Source organism: Acyrthosiphon pisum, chromosome X (assembly GCF_005508785.2).
Source record: "Acyrthosiphon pisum isolate AL4f chromosome X, pea_aphid_22Mar2018_4r6ur, whole genome shotgun sequence".
Taxonomy (NCBI): domain Eukaryota; kingdom Metazoa; phylum Arthropoda; class Insecta; order Hemiptera; family Aphididae; genus Acyrthosiphon; species Acyrthosiphon pisum.
In genome coordinates, this window is record NC_042493.1 from 53,636,738 (window position 1) to 53,656,080 (window position 19,343).

A 19,343-nucleotide genomic window follows, 5' to 3' on the forward strand; every position below is an offset into this window, starting at 1 on the left:
AAATCGTGTACTGTGATTCAAGTGGTACCTACTTTATATTTATTTATTATTGTATACCGATTAACAGTATGCTGTAGTATGCACAAATATATACATATTGTAAAATATAGAAGTGTATGCTATACATTTAAATGTGTCCAAACTGCAATAAAATATTTAAGAACACGAAAGTTGTTTTCCTGGGTGAATATTTTAAGTCATTGATCGATAGTATAAACCTCACGGTACACGCGGGTTTTCACGATCGGTTAAGCCGTTCGAATAAACAAACAATACAATTTCTGATTCACATTTAATCTAAACACTGCCAGATTATACTAATACTAACGTACTATACTCATATTATATTATTATGTCTCAATTCAGGGATTCAGTTCGATGCTCCGGAGTTCGCCGATGTTTGTAAATGTCGTGTTCAATTCGTTGGTCGAATATCAGGATTCACAGCCGATACTTGATCTGTCGGTAAAGGAATTCCTATGGGGATACGAAGACAGGTTAGTGAAGATGGCTAGCAGTGTGCTGCCCACGTGGATCGACTTTTCCAAATTCGGGCTTCTCGATCGGGTAATTAATATTATTAACCAGTGTGTTATTTTATTTTACAACCTAAAGCGTATATAAAATTGTATAATTTATATTTAGAGGACATGATAATATTATTATGTTGTCCCGCATGTGTTGTCTTACGGAAGAGCGTACCGTAGCGAATTTTAGCAAAACATCGCTAAACGAAAACTGTTGAACATAAATTTGCCACGTTACGTAATTATAAGACAGAAACAACGCCGCTGGGGAGAAACCCTTTCAATAGCTTAAATGAAAAATAAGTTTAAAACTAAAAAACTAACAAGATTTATTAATAATGAGTTGGTAGGTAGCTTATAAATCGAAAAAAATAGGAACTCTCTTGAACAACTTAACCTCAGTTAAGTCAACATTTAAACTACAAAAATAATCCGATATCATCCTCTTATAAATATAGGTATCTATAGAAAATATTATATTATCTTCTTCTTGTAAAATTGAAATTTTAACTAAAACTGTTAACCGTGATCATTGCAGAGCTATTTTAGTATCCTTGATCAGATCCGCGCTTATTTTCAAAAATCACAATTTACTATTATTATGAATTAAAATAACTTAGAATTACATCGATAATTTAATTATATGAACCTATTAATCATTGCAAAAACTTATTTCCGACAGACATGGTTAATTGCAGTCTCATAAACCGTGAATTTATTAATAATGTTATCATGAATAAACTAAAACAACATAAAATGTAAATCAAGGTAAATAAAATTGTAAATAATTATCAATATTTAATATTACTAAAATATAAACATTTTTTAAATTCCGTTAAAATAGTTAACCATGATCATTTCAGGGGTATTTTAATAACCTTGATCAGATCATAAAAAAAACCATTTAGAAAAACGCGTTTTTATATGACATTTTAAATTTCATACATTATATACAAATTGAATGTCAAAAATGTAAATGTGTACAATAAATAAATTAAATGAGGTACCTAGTCATTATAAATTAAATTAATTGTTGAAAGGTACCTACATATTTTGTAGATATGTAGTCGTTGTATTCGTTTGGTGTTTAAAAATTTTTCTTTCTCGTCTGTCGTCACGTTTTAGAGCACATTGTTATTTAAACAACAATATTAATCGGTTTAAAAATTCAAATAATAATACTATTGTATGCATTGTCTAGAGAAATTAACAATCAGATGATATTCACATAAGACTAATTGTATACAAATAATAACGATTTTCATTTTGAAGAATATTGCACTAAATTGTTTACACAATACAAGTTTCAATTACGTCCACAAAAAGTAGTCGTTTATCAATAATATTTAAAAATACCGAGTTGAATAATTTAAGGTTTTTTTGACAGTATTTTAGGTTTATACGCGACAACTCGCTTAAGGCGATAAAACAAAACTTTTAAATTGTATTCATTCATATAATATATTATTATAAAGGCCATCCGTATATAGCGATAGCGTTAAATGTATAAAATATTTTAATGATTTATCTCCGTCGCCTTATTGTTACTCTCTGTTACGTGCATACGAATTCTTCGAGACTTTTTTTATTTTCGTTGCCCGCACAGAATGTAATATTTGTAAAAAAAGTCGCGAAATTTTCATTTTATTTAAATTTTTCTTCCCATCCGTTCACACTCGTGCGGATTACACGAGTGTGGTTTTGATTTCAACATATTATAAAGACCGCGTCCCGCGTGAGTGCCTACTCGTCATCTCCGCGCGCACACTTGAATGTGACCTGCAAATTTATACCATGCAGTAACCATCACACACGCCGAGTCGCATAATTTTCACATGGCCATGTGTGTGTTTGTACGATGAGTGTTGCGGTGTGCGCATACAGAGTGTTACCAGAAATAATTGATACGCGTGTAATGTTATCAACTATATTTACGTATATAGGTAATGCATCCACGACTACTTTGTTCCAATCGACGTTTACGTTTTTTAATTTCTCAATAAAATTAATTTGATCATAATACATAATATATATAATAGCTATATTAGAATATTATAGTATGAATATCAATTGGAATAAAACGTATTGTTGATATCGTCAATTACATATTTTATCAGTTATTTCTGCTACACACTGTATACATACATAGATGCCACCTCCTATCTATAGCACGTCAACCCTTTTCGTGGTGCATAACATATAAAAGGCGTATATACTGTACCTATACTTTATAGCGTCCCTACTCCGAAACGGATAAAAAATGTACTTTAATCGAGAGAAACATCGTACAAAGTTGGTGTATCTTTAATATAAATATATATTTTTAAATAATTTTTTTAACAATCGCCGAGGTATTTATTTTTGAGAAAAAAATCACCGGCGTGTTATAATACCCATTATAATCTGTGTGAAAATCGCAATAACTGACGGGACTCAGCGTATCTATTATTATTAAATAATATTAATAATAGTATGAGTATCTATTGGTTCCGAGAAAATAATATATAATAAGACTATACTAAGAAGATACAATTTTACTGTTTATTGGATCCACGCAATAACACCGAAAAGATAAATTATTTTAATAATGAAAACAATAAATAAAATAGTATAATACTATGAATAGAACCATATAAAAATATTTCATAATACTTAAAATATCATATTTTTTAAATTCAAAATTTGAGCTTGGTAAATTAATACGTTTCGAAAACTTCAATATACGTTTATTTTTGAATTTCAAGAACTATAAATAGATTATTTGAATATTTACAAATTTAAAGGGATATTTAAAATTCACTAAATTCTGGAAATATTTCAAATACATTACCTAAGGTTTATCTTTATTTAAAGCCATGATAAAGAAAATCGTTTTCGAGTAAAATATTTAAAACAATATAGGTATAGTTGTAGATATATCTCATGTAACTAAAATAACTTAAGCCTTTAACGTACCATACTTAAAATATTTTGTAAGAAATCTTTAAATTGTTATGTATTTCAAAACGCCATTAACCTTAGCAATTGAGGCGTATTAAATAATAATAAATATATATATATATATTATATTAATATAGTTGAAATAAAGTTTGACTTATTTGTTATTGGTGAACACTGATTTAGGAAAATTGAAATTTGCTCTTTACTAATTTTCTGTACCACTTAAAAGTTTGAAGGAGTTTGTGCTCTGGAAATACATTTTGCTTTGCGTCCTTTATAATATGTACAGCGTATATTATTATGTGTCCAATGTTGTATAGTGACTATAGTTGTTGTAGGTATAGTATACCAACAGGCTGTTGGTATTACTGTTTGTGTATTGATCAATACATTATTTAAAATGTTGACATCGATAATGCCATAATATTATATTTTATTTGTTAGGAACCTATACGTATTATTGATTTATTTATACTAACAATATTATATTTTATTAGATGTTAGACGAAGGAACCAATGTCGTCACAATGAATGTGCCATCGGAACGACAAACAAGACGTCCCTATACAATAGATAATTTTAATGGATCACCGATCTTACGCCAATGGGCCAATACAGATGAACCTAATGAGTTGTAAGCATAATATTACTTACGTCGGTCGTTGGATGACGTCAATACTAGTACCTAAACCACCAACATTTAAATATGAAAAAATTGTATGTATACATTTTTGAAATTTACGTGACATGTGCTGTCACGAACGTTATCGTCATTGACCAAGTATTATAGCGTTTATATTTTGATATTAAAATTATCCCTAGATTGTGTTTTTGAAGCCTATAATTGTGTTAATTAAATGGGTAACGAGGGTGTAAAAGTTAAAAATCGCGTGTGTTAAATATAACATCATGAAAAAAACTCATCCAAATATTTTTAATTGACAATAGGAATAAATTTAAACGTCTACCTAAATATATTGTACTATAATGTAGTATACTAGCTGATCCTGCACGGTATTGCTGTAATAAATTAAATATTGTCAGTGGCTTTACACTGTCTTAACCTCCGTTCAATGTAAACCATATATAATTTTTGAACATAGTAATTCGGTCAGTTTTTACCAAGTGTAAAACACAAGAAATATATCCAACTATAACAATTATTTTATTTTCTGTAATCAATGGCAGCCCCTTTTAATAACTAGAATTTTGGAACATCCTTTTTTAGTGCATCACATCATGGTAATATAAAAGTACCATGATTATAATTTCTAATATCTAGCTTAACATAATTTGATTACTGAAACAGTCAGTGAGGATTTTTTATTTTATATATTATACAGATATATATTGCATTGATATATTATTGTTCATAATTTTTAACTTTTTTTAAATATTATATTATACTATTACAATAAATATTCCAGTAACTATTTTATTTCCTGTAACCAAAGGGAACCCTATATGAACAAAAACATATTCTTATTTTTGTGAGTCAACCGATCCCTATATTAATCTCCCTTTAAATGAAAAATTAAAAAAAATGACTTAGATATGCACATTCTCGGGTACCATTCTATGCGTGGTATGTACCAAATTTCAAAACCATAATAATATGCGCAATATGACTTGACTGTAGATCGCTTACACTCAAGCACACACACACACAAATTACGAAATATTCCTATCACATGTGATAGTAATTTGGTTAATTTTTTAGAGGCCTGCTCGTGTGTCTTTAATAAGGGGCAATATTTAGGCAATATGCAATTTCGTTGCTGTCGCCCGTGGCATTTGTTTTAGCCGTCAGTGATGATTAGTGTGAAAGTGTATGCGGCTACCGAGCTATATTATACGCACCCGCTGCATGCACCAATTAATCCAACGGTACCGCCGATCAAAAATGAAAAGCCTGATTTTTTTGCTCAAAACACGTTTTTCAGGAAAAAATCTCACGCATTCCAGAGTGTGTTGGTTTCATTAATTTTTTTGTTTCGTTAAAAAAAGGATAATTTTCTACATGGCGCATCGGACTTTAGTTATTTATTTAGTCGCAAACGTATACTAAAAATAACAAAAGCTTGTGAAAATGGGTCATATTAGAAAATCGTATTATATGGTTTAGAAATAGAATTTTGAAAATCCAAGTCCAATGCACCCTGTAGGGAGTATTTCTTCCCCTCCCCCCAACAAGAAAAAACGACATTGAAATCGGATAACTCTACGAGGCGTGAGAGTTTTTCCTGTAAGGCATGTTTTCGAGGAAAAAAACAGATCACGTACAGGTCCCTTAAATACCAAACGATCGTGTCTCATTCTATCTATTTCAATATTACGCGCCACGAAACAGCACGTTTCTAAATCTCTGTTGAATAATGTCTGTATAAACGCTGAGTCACACCAAAATGGTATTAAAAAAAATCAGATTATTAAAGTTCCAATACGTAACGTTTTTTTTAAAATGTTTGTATAGTTAAAAAAAAAATGGTACATTTATTAATTTAATACGGTCTACGTACTAAATTTGGTATTTATTTTTTGAGTTTTATGACTAATTTGACCACCGAGTACGCATTTCTTCACTGGGGGCCACTTTGGTTAAGGCTCAGCATAATACTGTATTTACAATATTATGAAATTAGTTATCTTCGAATGGTGTAATACTGTAGTTATCACGTTGTTTTGTACAAATAGCATATAAAATACAATATGCATTCTGTATATAGAATGTTAAATTGAATCTTTTTTTTTTTATTTAGGAATAAATGTTCATTGAATGCATCATCGGAGGGATTACTGTTCCCCAGACACTTAACCAAAGACATGAATTTTCCAATTTACCGAAAAGCCTTTTGCAGGACATTGCCGTTGACTTATAGCTCTACCAGTGATATGCCCATTGGGTACCCCTCTGTTTATCTATACAAATTCTTGCCAGACGTCTTTAATTCTTCTCTAGACGATAATAAATGTTATTGCCCGCGAGACGGGTGCTTGCCCGCCGGACTGTCAGACATATCGCCGTGCTACTACAGTAAGTCAAAAATACCGTATTGGTATTATAATAATATTATCATTTCGAATAAGTCATTACCTACTAAAACCTTATTATAATATTATATAATTATTAGGTATGCATTATAATTTTTTTTTTATTTTGGTGTGACTTGAAATAATTTATATACACTATTTTTAATGGTACATAATACATTTTTTTACTGTTTACGGTAGTCATAAAAGTTTATCTCGTTTGTATTTAAAAGTGGTAAAGAACAAAAGAGAGCTTTATGAAAACATGATAGGTCATATTATTATACTATTATATTATTATACTATTTAAGGTGATACATTTTGTATACGTTTTTCCCCTTCAGTTTGTCACTTAAGTAACAATTTACCAATGATTTAATGTTGTACTTCTCAATAAAGGAAGGGGTAAATTATATTAAAAGTGTGACGTTTCCACTTTATTGTTTCCGCCGCGGTCAACTCAACGGACTATCGCAAGTTCCGCATTATTATTACGATCATCACGTTTTATTTTATTTTTATATATATTCACTCGTTGATTTAACTCTGCGAATTACCTTACAGATATACCGGTGGCAGTGTCGTTTCCACATTTTTACGGCGGCGATCCGGCGTTGGTGGACAATGTCAATGGAATTGCTCCCAACATGGAAAAACATCAATCGGTAGTTGCCGTACAACCGGTAATGAATAATTTTAATAAGATGCCATTTATAACACCGTTTAAAAATATCCGTTTAGAGTAAAACCTTAGCGAAAAGTGTCCATGGCTATAATATAATATTATTATTATTATAAATCGCTAGTGAAGGATTTATAGATAGATACGAATTATCCACCAGTCGTTAAATTTTATGGAGGTCTGGATGCATAATATCTCTATTTTGAGGTTCCAGCAACTTGTAAACAAGGGTGGATCAAGTTCACTCGAAACCCAGAGGCCGTTATACTTAGATGATGAAGGCCCTCCAACTGATGAAACACAGTGCTGCATTTTATGTCAGATGATTGTATAACTTTGAAGTACCTACTACCTACTACCTACCAACATACTACAGCCATATACATAACTCTATGATTGCTATTATGGTTATTGAATTTGAAGTAGAACACCAAAGTATAAATTTAAAAATTATTCATTTGATTTGGAGCAATATCATATTATAAAATACAAAGGTGTGCATTAAATAGTTAAAAAGTTAGAGTTAATTTTTTTTTAACTTTTTTACTTAACTAGTTAGTTTATTTTATTCATCAAGTTATGAACTTAACTAGTTTTATTTACAGTTAAAATAACTTAGCTTTTCTCAGTTGCTTTTAAAAAAATCCATCAAGTTAAAAACATTTTGAAAATTTTCATTTATACGTAAATGTTACTATATCAGTATAAAATAAAAATAATACAATACAAAAACACAAAAATTTCTGTTTTTTATTTTGATAGCATAATTCTGTGTATATTAACATATTTTATTAAGTTGTAAATTATATATTATGCGAGTTGCAATTATAAATGTTTTTAATAAAATTAATAATTTTAAATTACAAATTGACAATTGTTATGTTTTAATGTTATATAACTTAGAATATATGAAGGTCGTACGTATTTGAAGGCAATGTACTCATCTTCACGTATTATGACATTCAATTTCTATAAGATATAAAAAAACATATTTGTTAAATTATTAGTTTGAGTATACTTTAAAATTTAAATTAGTAAATAAAAGTAAAGTAAAAGTAAAACAATATACAGTGTACATTATAAAAAAAGTTTAATAAAATTGTTTTTTATAATTTATAAATTAGAAACTAGAAAGACACATTCACTCTTTATGTGATTTACATACTAATTAAAAAAAAAAATTGATTAACTTTTTTTAAACTGAGTTAAGTTAATATTTTTTCCTAAATTAACTTTTAACTTATAGGGTTAAATTTATAATTTGTTAACTGTTAACGTTTATAACTTATCGATCTTGTGTCGTCTTAACTTAACTTAACTTGAGTTAATTATTTTCAATAACTTGTCCACCTTTGATAAAATAGTTAAAGCATCGCCAGTATGAAATATATTAAGTTTAAAATAATAAATCATTAATATACTGAAATTAATATAGATCATTTATAAGAAGTATTTAAACTTTTAATTAATCATAAAATTGCTTCTAAAATTAAGTATTTAAATATGGAAAGCTTTAAAACGAATGTGTTAGATAATGATTTTTGAATTTAAAAAATATATAAATAGGTGACAATTTGATATAATGGGTCTCATAACCCTGTAAGCGTCTTTGTCCACACGAAACAAAAAAATAAGTATAGGTAAAAATGAAAAAGTTCATGAGACATTCAAGTTACTTTTGGCCAAAATACGTTTTTACTGTAAATCAAAATCCCCAGGGACTTTTCTCATACTTATGAATGTCGAATAATAATCACAACGCAAGTTCACTAATAGTTTGAGTCCATCTATACTTTGTTCAGATTACTTTGGACGACTTTGCGGACTTTTTAACTGGCATCGTATACGTAGTATAGACATATTACAGGGATTAAACATTATATATACATTATAAAAAAAATATATTTTTTAAAATATTGATTTTAATACTTTCGGTATAAGGTCAATATCGGTTGTCACCTTTCCATTGTCCCAAAAACTTCACTAGATATTCGATATAGTTAATACAAAAATAGATTTGCTTTTTTCTCTATAAAATGGTACAATTGATTAATATTATTTGTTTTAATAACCTTGCTATAGAAATCGGCATAACCGACTTGAATCACCCAAACGTTAACGCTCTGCGGGTACAATTATATTATATGCCACTGCAGACTACACTTTTTTGTACTGCTATAAACATCAAACAAAATGTCATTGTTTAAAAAAATCTTACGTTTTTTTTTTATTTTTATTTTTATTTTAACAAGTCATAATGATTTTTTTGCTCATATTAAAAATTTGCGTCATTAAAACCGGAAGTAAAACTAAAAAAAAAAATTACTCGCTCTTCAAACGCAATTTGTATATGTAGCCCGAAACGCAAAAAAAAAAAAAAATAATAAATATCTATCGAAATAATTATTCTTAAAAGGTCAAATAATCGAACCAGAAAATATCTATCGGTAAAACAAAAGGTTCTCATCCGACACCATGCACTTACTATGGGAACAATGGACAATATTCGAATTAACCATATTATTATGAAACACTTACCGATTGTATGGTTGATGGTGATTTTATTTCCTCAGGATCTTGGTATACCCTTGGCCGTGGACATCAAAATCCAGTTGAATCTGATCATAAAGGCTACGAGGTACGTGAGCCGCGCCAAGAAGTTCAACGGATTGACGTTGCCAATATGCTGGTTGCACTTGGTAAGATTTATCACACATTACGATAATTTTTAGGGTTAGGTGGCTGATAGAGGCAGCTATATAGTGCTTAAGTAAACCATAATAACAATATAATCAGTTACCTATATAATACTGATTGATTGTGTTCTCAGTCGAGAAACATTGCACCCGCCGCGATAATCCATTATCATATCAACTGACGGTTATGATGGAATTTTCGTATATTAATTTATTATCTGGTGAACCGAACCATTGCGCGGTGAAGGTAATCCGTGGAAAAAATATAATATTATGGAGGCGAAATAATACTGAAATCCGGTTACGCCATGTAATTTCTTTTTCTTTTTTATTTACAACAATACAACTCTGTGTGAATGACACACCCGGCTTGTTTGTAATGTTTTTTTGTATTTTTTAAATACTAAAAAATGTATAAAACAATAATAATAATAATAATAATAACAAAACAAAAACCCATAAAACTCTCCACTGCTGTATAGCAGGTTTTAACTTTTTCTTATATCAGATCTTATGTGGGGTTCTAAAAAATCTTACTTATAGCATGGCCAAATACACTACGGTACACAGAATTAGAATTGTATGGAATAAAAATACAAGTTATTTCATAAAAGTAAGAAAACTTTTATAACGAGTAGGTATAGACACTATTCACTTGATCTTAATAACGGTAAAAAAAATATGGGATCTATCAGATACCTGAAAAGAACATTTTTTATTCATTTTAGCAAACATATTCTTTGATATACTTTAATTGTTGTTATGTATATGCGCGAATCTTAAAAAAATGTTCAGAGTAAAGCGTTAAAAAAATCGATTGGGATAATAATATATTGCGACTATATATTGTACAAAAATATGACTTTTATCGTTTTACGCATTATTTTTTTTTCTTTATCCTAGACGTTATTATATTATAATGGCTTCGTGTGCCTTATACGCCTATAACATTATAATAATGTATCACTTACAATTTTTATTATTCGCGAATTAGGTTCCTACGCGTGTTAGGCAATCGATAATATTATTATTTCCGAAACGCCTTGACTGCGTGCAATTAACATTGGTATATATATGTTGGTATACGCAAACTTTCGACGTAAGTACGTGCCGATATAATACATAATAATATAATATACACACTCATAATAAAATAATTATAATAATATAACACCAGATGTACGTATAGGCACACACACACACACACACACACACACACACAAACACAAACGTATAATATTCGCACTAAATAGAGTTATTAATTTTCGAGCGATTCGTTTCAAATGAAATTGATTATCATCGCAGCTCATTTGCATAGCTCGGGTGCAATTAACTAATTTTACTCGTGTTCGTGTGCGTATACTGGTTTCGGTGTTTTAATTTTTTTCCTACGTTCATCAATGGCTGACATGTATGCATAAATTACCATCGTGTTCCAAGGCTGACGATTCTTATTAACAACGAATAAATCGCCCGGGGCTTAGTGTCCGCGCAATTTGTCTGCGGCTTAATATAATGATACGTCGATTAGTGCGAATTTAACAATTTATCTCGTTTAAAACAATATACTACATCAATAAGCCATTTATAATAAATTCAATAACGACGATTCGCTATTCACAGGCAACTGCCGCGGCGGTAATAACAAAATTGTAGGTTTCGCACTTTTGCAGTTACGATGTGGGTAGGTACTTCGTAAGCGAAAAACATAAATTGTTTCGTTCGCGTGGCACGGCGATTCGCACTCGACGGCCGCGGCGCACGCAGTATACAAATCAGAGGAGAAGTGAACATTTTGCTTTGTTTCGTCCAAACGAAAGAGGCATGAAACGTATAGGACGATACGTATTATAATAGGCAGAGTAATAAATATTATTTTATTTTATTTTATGAATGAGAAAACAATAATATTGGCTTATAAAAATAGTAAACATTGCGAAGTGTTTGAATCGAGCCGTGAATAATATGTAATTACATCGTTACCCATAGGCCATATAACTTAATATAATATTAACAGTCGAAAATCGCTTCCGGCTGACCCCCTATAGAACAATGTGGAAATGCAATATGCGAAATAATATAGTTCATAACATTTTCGCCTATAGGTATATACTTACGAAAAACCGCACCGGTACGCGAACTCCAAACTTTTCCGATAAAATAAATCCCAAAGGAAAAACATATTATTTTTATATTAAACCGACCTAAACAATTTCAAAAATATAATCAATATTATTATATATTAATATCAATTCTCGGCACAACGAGACTACGCTGGAATAGCTTTCTTCAATAATTAAAAATTAATAATCGTCAATTATTGAGTTTTACTTGATGGAAATTCGTCTAATGTTGGGATTCGGGTTCGTTATAAACATAAAAAAAAACAAATGAAAATTCATTTGTACATTTCTCGCTAGAGCCTTTTTTTTACTTTTAATAAAATATAGAAAAATACTGCAGGTTACACGGTTATTACATAGTTATGCATTTAAAATAGATTATATTTACTAGCTTTTAGTTATTTTAATACTCACAACTCAGTTACAACGGTTTCTTTATAGAAATATTCAAGGCTAGGCATTAACGAGTTAATAAGTTAATAATCTGAAGTGCTATTGTTGAATGGTCCCTTATTCTATCATGTCTATATGCTTTTAAAAATTATATTCCATCTCTTCAGCTATTTTACTAACCATATTGTACAGAGTATTAAATAATCTGATAAAAATTCTAGAGAAAAAAAGTTAACAAGTAAATTTAACAATTAAGATAATTTTAACTAGGTACCTAATAAGTTTACCTACCTAACTTATTGGTTTGAAATATTTGCCTTTAACTTTGCCTCTATGTTAACTTATAACTTCAAGTTTTTAATAACAAGTTAATTTTTTGAATTTTCATATTTAGAAAAATATTTTTGTTTATTACCGTGTATTTTATAATTCATAGAATGTACAACATTTAATCAAAACAAAATTAATGTAATAACGAAGAATTTTGAATTTTTTTTTTTAGACAAAACACAAATATATTTTTCTAAATAAATCTATAATGATATAGGAGAAACATTTGTCAACTAACTAAAAAGTAAAAACTATATTAATAGCCACGATCCAATTAATTATTAGTATATCCATAATTGATATTTTTATTTATTTATTATTTTTTATCGCGGATTGTGCCCATTTCAATTTAAATTTACAATAAGTACTTGGAGTTTACTACCACAAATTGCTTTTACAGAAACATAATATTATATCATGTAAAATACCAGCTTATAATACAGGTAATGAAAGTTGATGGCAAAACATTTTTATTTCTTGGAAAATAACTTAACTTACTAATTGAGTTAATGGTATTTGGTATCTTAATTCTAACTTTACTGATAAGTTCAAAATATCTATTAATTTATTTTAAAAAAATAGTAAGCTATACATTATTAAATACCTACCAAACCTATTAACCGCGAGTGATACGTGTGTTAACTAATTAAGTAGTGGAAGTGATGGGGAGTGGAAATTTATTTATTAGGGATGTTAGAGTAGCTAGGAGTGGGTTTTAGTTAGCACTTAGATGATACTTAAATAAATTAAGTATAATTTATTACAGTTATTGTGATAGGACTAACCACCAGTAGCTATGAATAAATAGATAAATACAATTGCGTATAAGCGTGGGACTATAATTTTCTATTTATTGAGTCAATAGCCGTAAATTATAACGTTTAATAACAGATTTTCCTGATATTGAAAGGGAAAACAATAATAACAATGATCACCGAGTCTAATAAATCTTTAACAGATGATGATGTTATAGGATTCGACGCTCTGTCGGTCGTTCCTTCAATGGCATTCAACTCGATTCAAATTGTTGTTTGCCCGGCCTTCAGTGTCGGAGTGAGAAAAACTGACATAATATGACGAATAGACAGCGTGTGGGTGAGAGAGAGAGAAAGACGATAACATACCCATCAGACCTATATAAAAATTCGGAATCGGAAAAAAAAAATCGAAATCCGTAAAGAGGTCAGCGAGTTTGTCGAACGTCGCGCACTCCAATTCTGCACGTTCATACCTATAAAATTATAATTTAATATTTATTTATTTGGAAGTCATTGTGGGTAATTCGCGGTTTAATCACAAATCATACAATACACAAACACGCATTTTTTAAGTGTTTGCGAGTTGCAATGAATTTCATTGAAAAAAAAAAAAAATAATAAAATACATTGATATACACACACATGTCACATACAACCACACACTTCCGACTCGTGTTTTTTTTCTAACAATGATTGGTATTGTTATATAAAAACGTTGTTCCAATGATTCCTATATACAGGCTGATTCTCTTAACAGTAATCACTCATTACTTCGAAAAATATTATTTTTTTTAAAAATATTTTTTTACTGACTACATTTTTGCTTAAAATGCATAAAATATTTGTATTTATCATCATTAATTATTAAGTTTTAACCCTATAAGATAATAAATACCCTATACATAAAATTAGAATATTTGTCTTTGAATTTCAATATAATATCTAAAATCATATTTCGAAATCAATAATCGAGCAGTGCTTCACCCTTTATTTTTGATAAGCAGAGTTTAGTACTAGTTAACTACTAGTTTTAATTTTGATTTGTATGTATTGGAGTTCTCAGAAAAATATTTCTAAGTATAATAAATTATGATACTGAAAACGTGTAGATACTTACTTAAATTTAAAAAAAAATAAGAAAAATCTAAATTTAGGAGCTAAAAATTTAGGTGCGAAGAAAAATGTTTCGAAAATACAGTGAGTGTCAATCGTTAAAAAGAATCATACATTTTAACTAACCAATATCTAATATCTGCAAAATTTTGATCACATTTTTTAGTACTTCAACATAGAATCTACGTATATTATAATAGTAATATGATAATCTGTATGATAATCTATTATACCCAAGTCATATTTCCTGATTAAACCAAAATCTTATGGAGTAAGGTTGGAAAAAATTTAAACGAGTGAATATAAAGTTGACATTAAGTCCGGATAGAAACACCTAACCTCGAAACTAGATATTTTAATTAACCCGACCCCTTTTTATGGGTCAAATGTCAAATGGGGGAGGGGGTAGTTAGATTGCCACATAGGGAGAACTGTATTATTTCTTTGGTGTCTCATATATGTTGTTTACTCCCTCCCTCCTCCCTTATTTCCACATTGACAAGGCTAATCAAACAATTATTCTGTTTTTAGTACTTTCGATAAATCATGGAAATAAAAATAAATAATATTTATGGTTTAGTGTTATATTGCACAAGAACAGAGAATACGTTTACATTACGAAAAAAAATTAAAGCAGTATTATACGGCTTATCTTAAAAGTTACCTACATAGAATTTTTTTTTTTTATACTACAAGTTAGAAACAAAAGAAAAATAACGATTAGGTATATTACGTGCAACTGGATTTGATAAAAATATATTTATTTCACAATAATATATTATGGCGTATAACTCTATAATAATAGGTGCATATTATTCTAATAATGTATTCTCGGCAACGCGTGATGGAATGGATGACGACGATTTCTAAGGATCCGTTTCTTGACCGAGTTCGAGTAAGAAACTTTAAATTTAATGTTTTTTTCTTATACAAATAACCAGCTTGGAACTAGCAAACTCAATAGAACAATATTATTTTATCCCCTGAAACGTAAGCGTCAGAAGTTAAAAGCACATTAAGTCGACTGCTAGACTTAAAAAAAAACTTTTCCGAAAATCTCGGACCGAATGGATATTATATATTATCATATGCAATTTTACACTGCAAATCGATATCCAAAAACGACGAATCGACGAGGTTGCGCGTGCATGTAGGAGGAATATAATAATATATTATATTATACATATATGTGGAATATAATGTCCACAGCACATGGAGGCACGTGGTTTTCCTTGACATTCGGCCGTCGGATATATTGTATTGTCGTAGGTACGGATAAATAATAATAATAATAATAGTGATAATAATTTTTAAACGGAGTTTACTTTGTATTATTAAATTATGCTGCTGCTGAGCCTAATAATATTATTATATCCATCGATCGTATAGGAATTTATTTTGCGCGGAGCCAAGGATGGGATTATATCAGATAAAATATGAATAAACGAAACGCCATTATATCCGATATTGACGGTCGTGCGTGTACACAAACGCGGACAATACGACAGTCCGATAATTTTATGTGTGTGTACTTTACACAACATAATATTATCTCAAACATCACCGAAATATGTTTCAAGTCTGCGTAAACCGGAACAGAAAGGCGCAACATTTCAGTGGGGGGAGGGGTTGCTTAACGCCCCGATAATCGTATAAACATATTATTATTGTATAATTATCATATTATTACCGCTTGTAAGCGATGATGAAATTTCTCTATAATTCTTCGTAGATTTTACGATTCAGTAAAAATGAACTACTTGAAAAAAAATTAGAAAAATTAGAAATATTTAGAACTATAATAACTACAGTGTTCAAATATGTTTTGGTTTTTTCAATCCATTTAAAATGTGCTTTGACGTTTTTTTTTATAACTCGAAATTTTGGAAAAAAAAATATATTTGGTATTTTTTGCTGCACTTACTTAAAAAGCAAAAACTAGTGTTGTCAATTTCAAAAGTAAATCCGGATACATAATATGAACACGAAAAAACACGAAAAAAAAGTTAAATATTAATTCATAATCGATTGATTTAATTTTATCGATATATTTACTATACATTTTAGAGCAAAATGTACGCGTTTGGTTAAAATGTAAAACTCAATAATTAATAACTCTGTAATTCCATACCTACCTACATTCTTCATAAGAACTAGTTATCGACCAGACTCTCTATAAAAAGGATTAATAAATAACAGCACAGATAAATAATTAGTTCCTGTTTATCAGGACAAGTTTAAAAATTAAAAAATATACTTCCATATAGATAAAATATAACACTGGACATGGGTTATAGACTTTAAATTTTGAATTCATACTAACAGAGAGAAATTAAAAACGTAAACCTACCTATAACTATATAAGTCCAATAGACTTAGATTATAACAGACTATTTGTCACTAACATAAAACTATCAACTGTGCAAAAAAAACATCATAGAAACGTACGTAAAATGTGACAACGTAATCGTTGAAACTGCTATTATAGTGACTTAGCTAGTAAAACTTTTTTCATCTCACTTTAAAAGTGGGCTCGGGAGCCCAATATACTGCTCAGCGGCTTTATAAAATGCTATAATATAATCGATTTAAAAAAAATTGCTTTTGTTTTTTTCCCCGTACGCCTTCGCACACGTGTAAAGCTGAATACCGCGGTTAAATCAGCACAATATATTATGAATCAGTCTACGTTTTAACACTTGGCTCTTACACGGAACATACATTTTGACCGTCTGCAAGCAACCAAACTAAGTTTCTTACAGGAATCGTTACTGACGTATTATAATATTATTATTTCGTAACGACTTGTATTCTACACGGTGTTAAAAGCTTAAAATGGGAGACTGTACACGAATTAGAATAGGTAATAATTGTATAATACCCACCGTGGCAAAGCGTTGAATGCTATCCGAACTAGTCGGGGCACAAGGATGTTCGATAATAATCAAAGTTGTCTGACAAGTGGGTCATAAGTGAATATATAATTGAATAAATTAATGCTGTTAATTATACATATACGAATACAAAAACGTTTAATTATGTATTATTCTCGCTACATATATTATAATATTTTTAAAATTATTGTTTTTGTTTTCCATGACTTTCGTGACCTATGGAATAGAATGTTCAAGTAGGTAATCGACATTAGTCTACAACGTATACTTTAATATTGCTCGGCATCATACTATGGTTAGCTCAGAAACAAAAGATTTAAACACACCAACTTGTCGATTGGATATCATAATACAACATCAAAATGACAATTAATAACTGGTTTAAATAATTACATTTTTACGATAGGTACCTTTCGTTGTCCTTTATTGAAAAATATTAAAATAATTATAAATGGTACTATTCATACCTACATAATTATTTATCGTAGCGAGAATTACATAGATATATATTCTATATATTTAACACAATTAATTAGCGTTTATTATTACAGCTATTGTGGTCTGAATCACTCTGAGATTGATGAATGTTCGATAATTTTACAGTAATTTAAGCGTTAACGACCTTGAACCGATGGTTTTGATAATATTAACGAAAATAAAATTTTCATATCACGATTAGTATCTTTCAGTGCTTGCTGTAATTCTAAAAACAAACAAAAGTTATTTAATAATGATACATCTATAGAAATTAAGAAAAATTATAATATGTCATCGACTATAATATGGTCAATAACGTAAAATGGGTTCGAAACAGACTGGCTTTCTTTCTAAAAATATCTATTTTAATTACAACTACAAACTGAATTATATATATATTTATAAATATATGAATGTATATAATTATGCGATAAAGATTTTGAAAACAAATTTAAGTTGATCAATTTGTCTTATTTAGATCTTAAGTACTAAAAACTTTTAACAACATTTGATTTTCAAAACGTAACAATATACAGCTTCTTCGTATAAATAAATGGAAAAATGTTCATAGGATCCAATTTAAGCATACTATTAAGAAATTCAAAACTTTTTGAATATAAAAATCTCAGAAATTTGACGGTTGGTATGATGTAATTAAAATGCAATTAATTTATTATAATATTCAGCATAAATATTGCCTATATTAAACGGTGCGTAAAAAATGGATGATAACGATAAGACCGGGAAATGTTCTAAAATTATAATTATTATATAATTAAACATCCTGAATTTATTATGATTATTTCTAAATCAATTATTTTATATTTTTAAACTTGAATGACAACGGCTTTAGATGCTCATAATTTACTTTGAATTAGTATTAATTTAATTATATTCTTAAAAGTTAAAATGTCATTATTATATTGCCCATCATCATGCCTCTTAATATTTTTACCTCCATAGTCCATATAAACCCTTGCCCAGTACCATAAGCTTAACTAGGGGGTCTATAGGGGGGGGGGGGGGCTAAGCATACCTTGTAATAACTTATGTATAATGATAATCAAAACAAACATCAAGTCAACTATGGCCTAAATCAGATTCAGTGATAATATGGCTATATAATACATATTTTAGATAGATAATAGATAAGATTATATATAGTGATATTTGATTAGCATATGATGTAATAAGCAGTACAGTTATAAAATATATATTATTATACTCAGATTATTGTTTACATTATATTTTTAATAACGAGGGAAGGATGCAATTCTACTATATATGGTTAATTTTCAACATTTATGTTACAGGAATCCCTAGTGGCCTAGTGCCAGTTATTACTACTAAACTCTAGTGACGCTCATAATAGATCGTGTT

At 29.2% G+C, this 19,343-nt stretch overlaps 1 protein-coding gene across 2 annotated transcripts in view; it reads left to right on the forward strand.

Moving 5' to 3' along the window:
* LOC100169440 (scavenger receptor class B member 1) overlaps positions 1-19,343 on the forward strand; it is a 132,521-nt gene that overhangs the window by 110,453 nt on the left and 2,725 nt on the right. For both annotated transcript variants that reach the window (XM_029487159.1, XM_001947498.5), the window contains exons 5-9: positions 367-567; positions 3,965-4,101; positions 6,227-6,501; positions 7,062-7,180; positions 9,753-9,878. In XM_029487159.1, the coding sequence (XP_029343019.1) occupies positions 367-567; positions 3,965-4,101; positions 6,227-6,501; positions 7,062-7,180; positions 9,753-9,878 (858 nt within the window). The remainder of the gene's footprint in view (positions 1-366; positions 568-3,964; positions 4,102-6,226; positions 6,502-7,061; positions 7,181-9,752; positions 9,879-19,343) is intronic.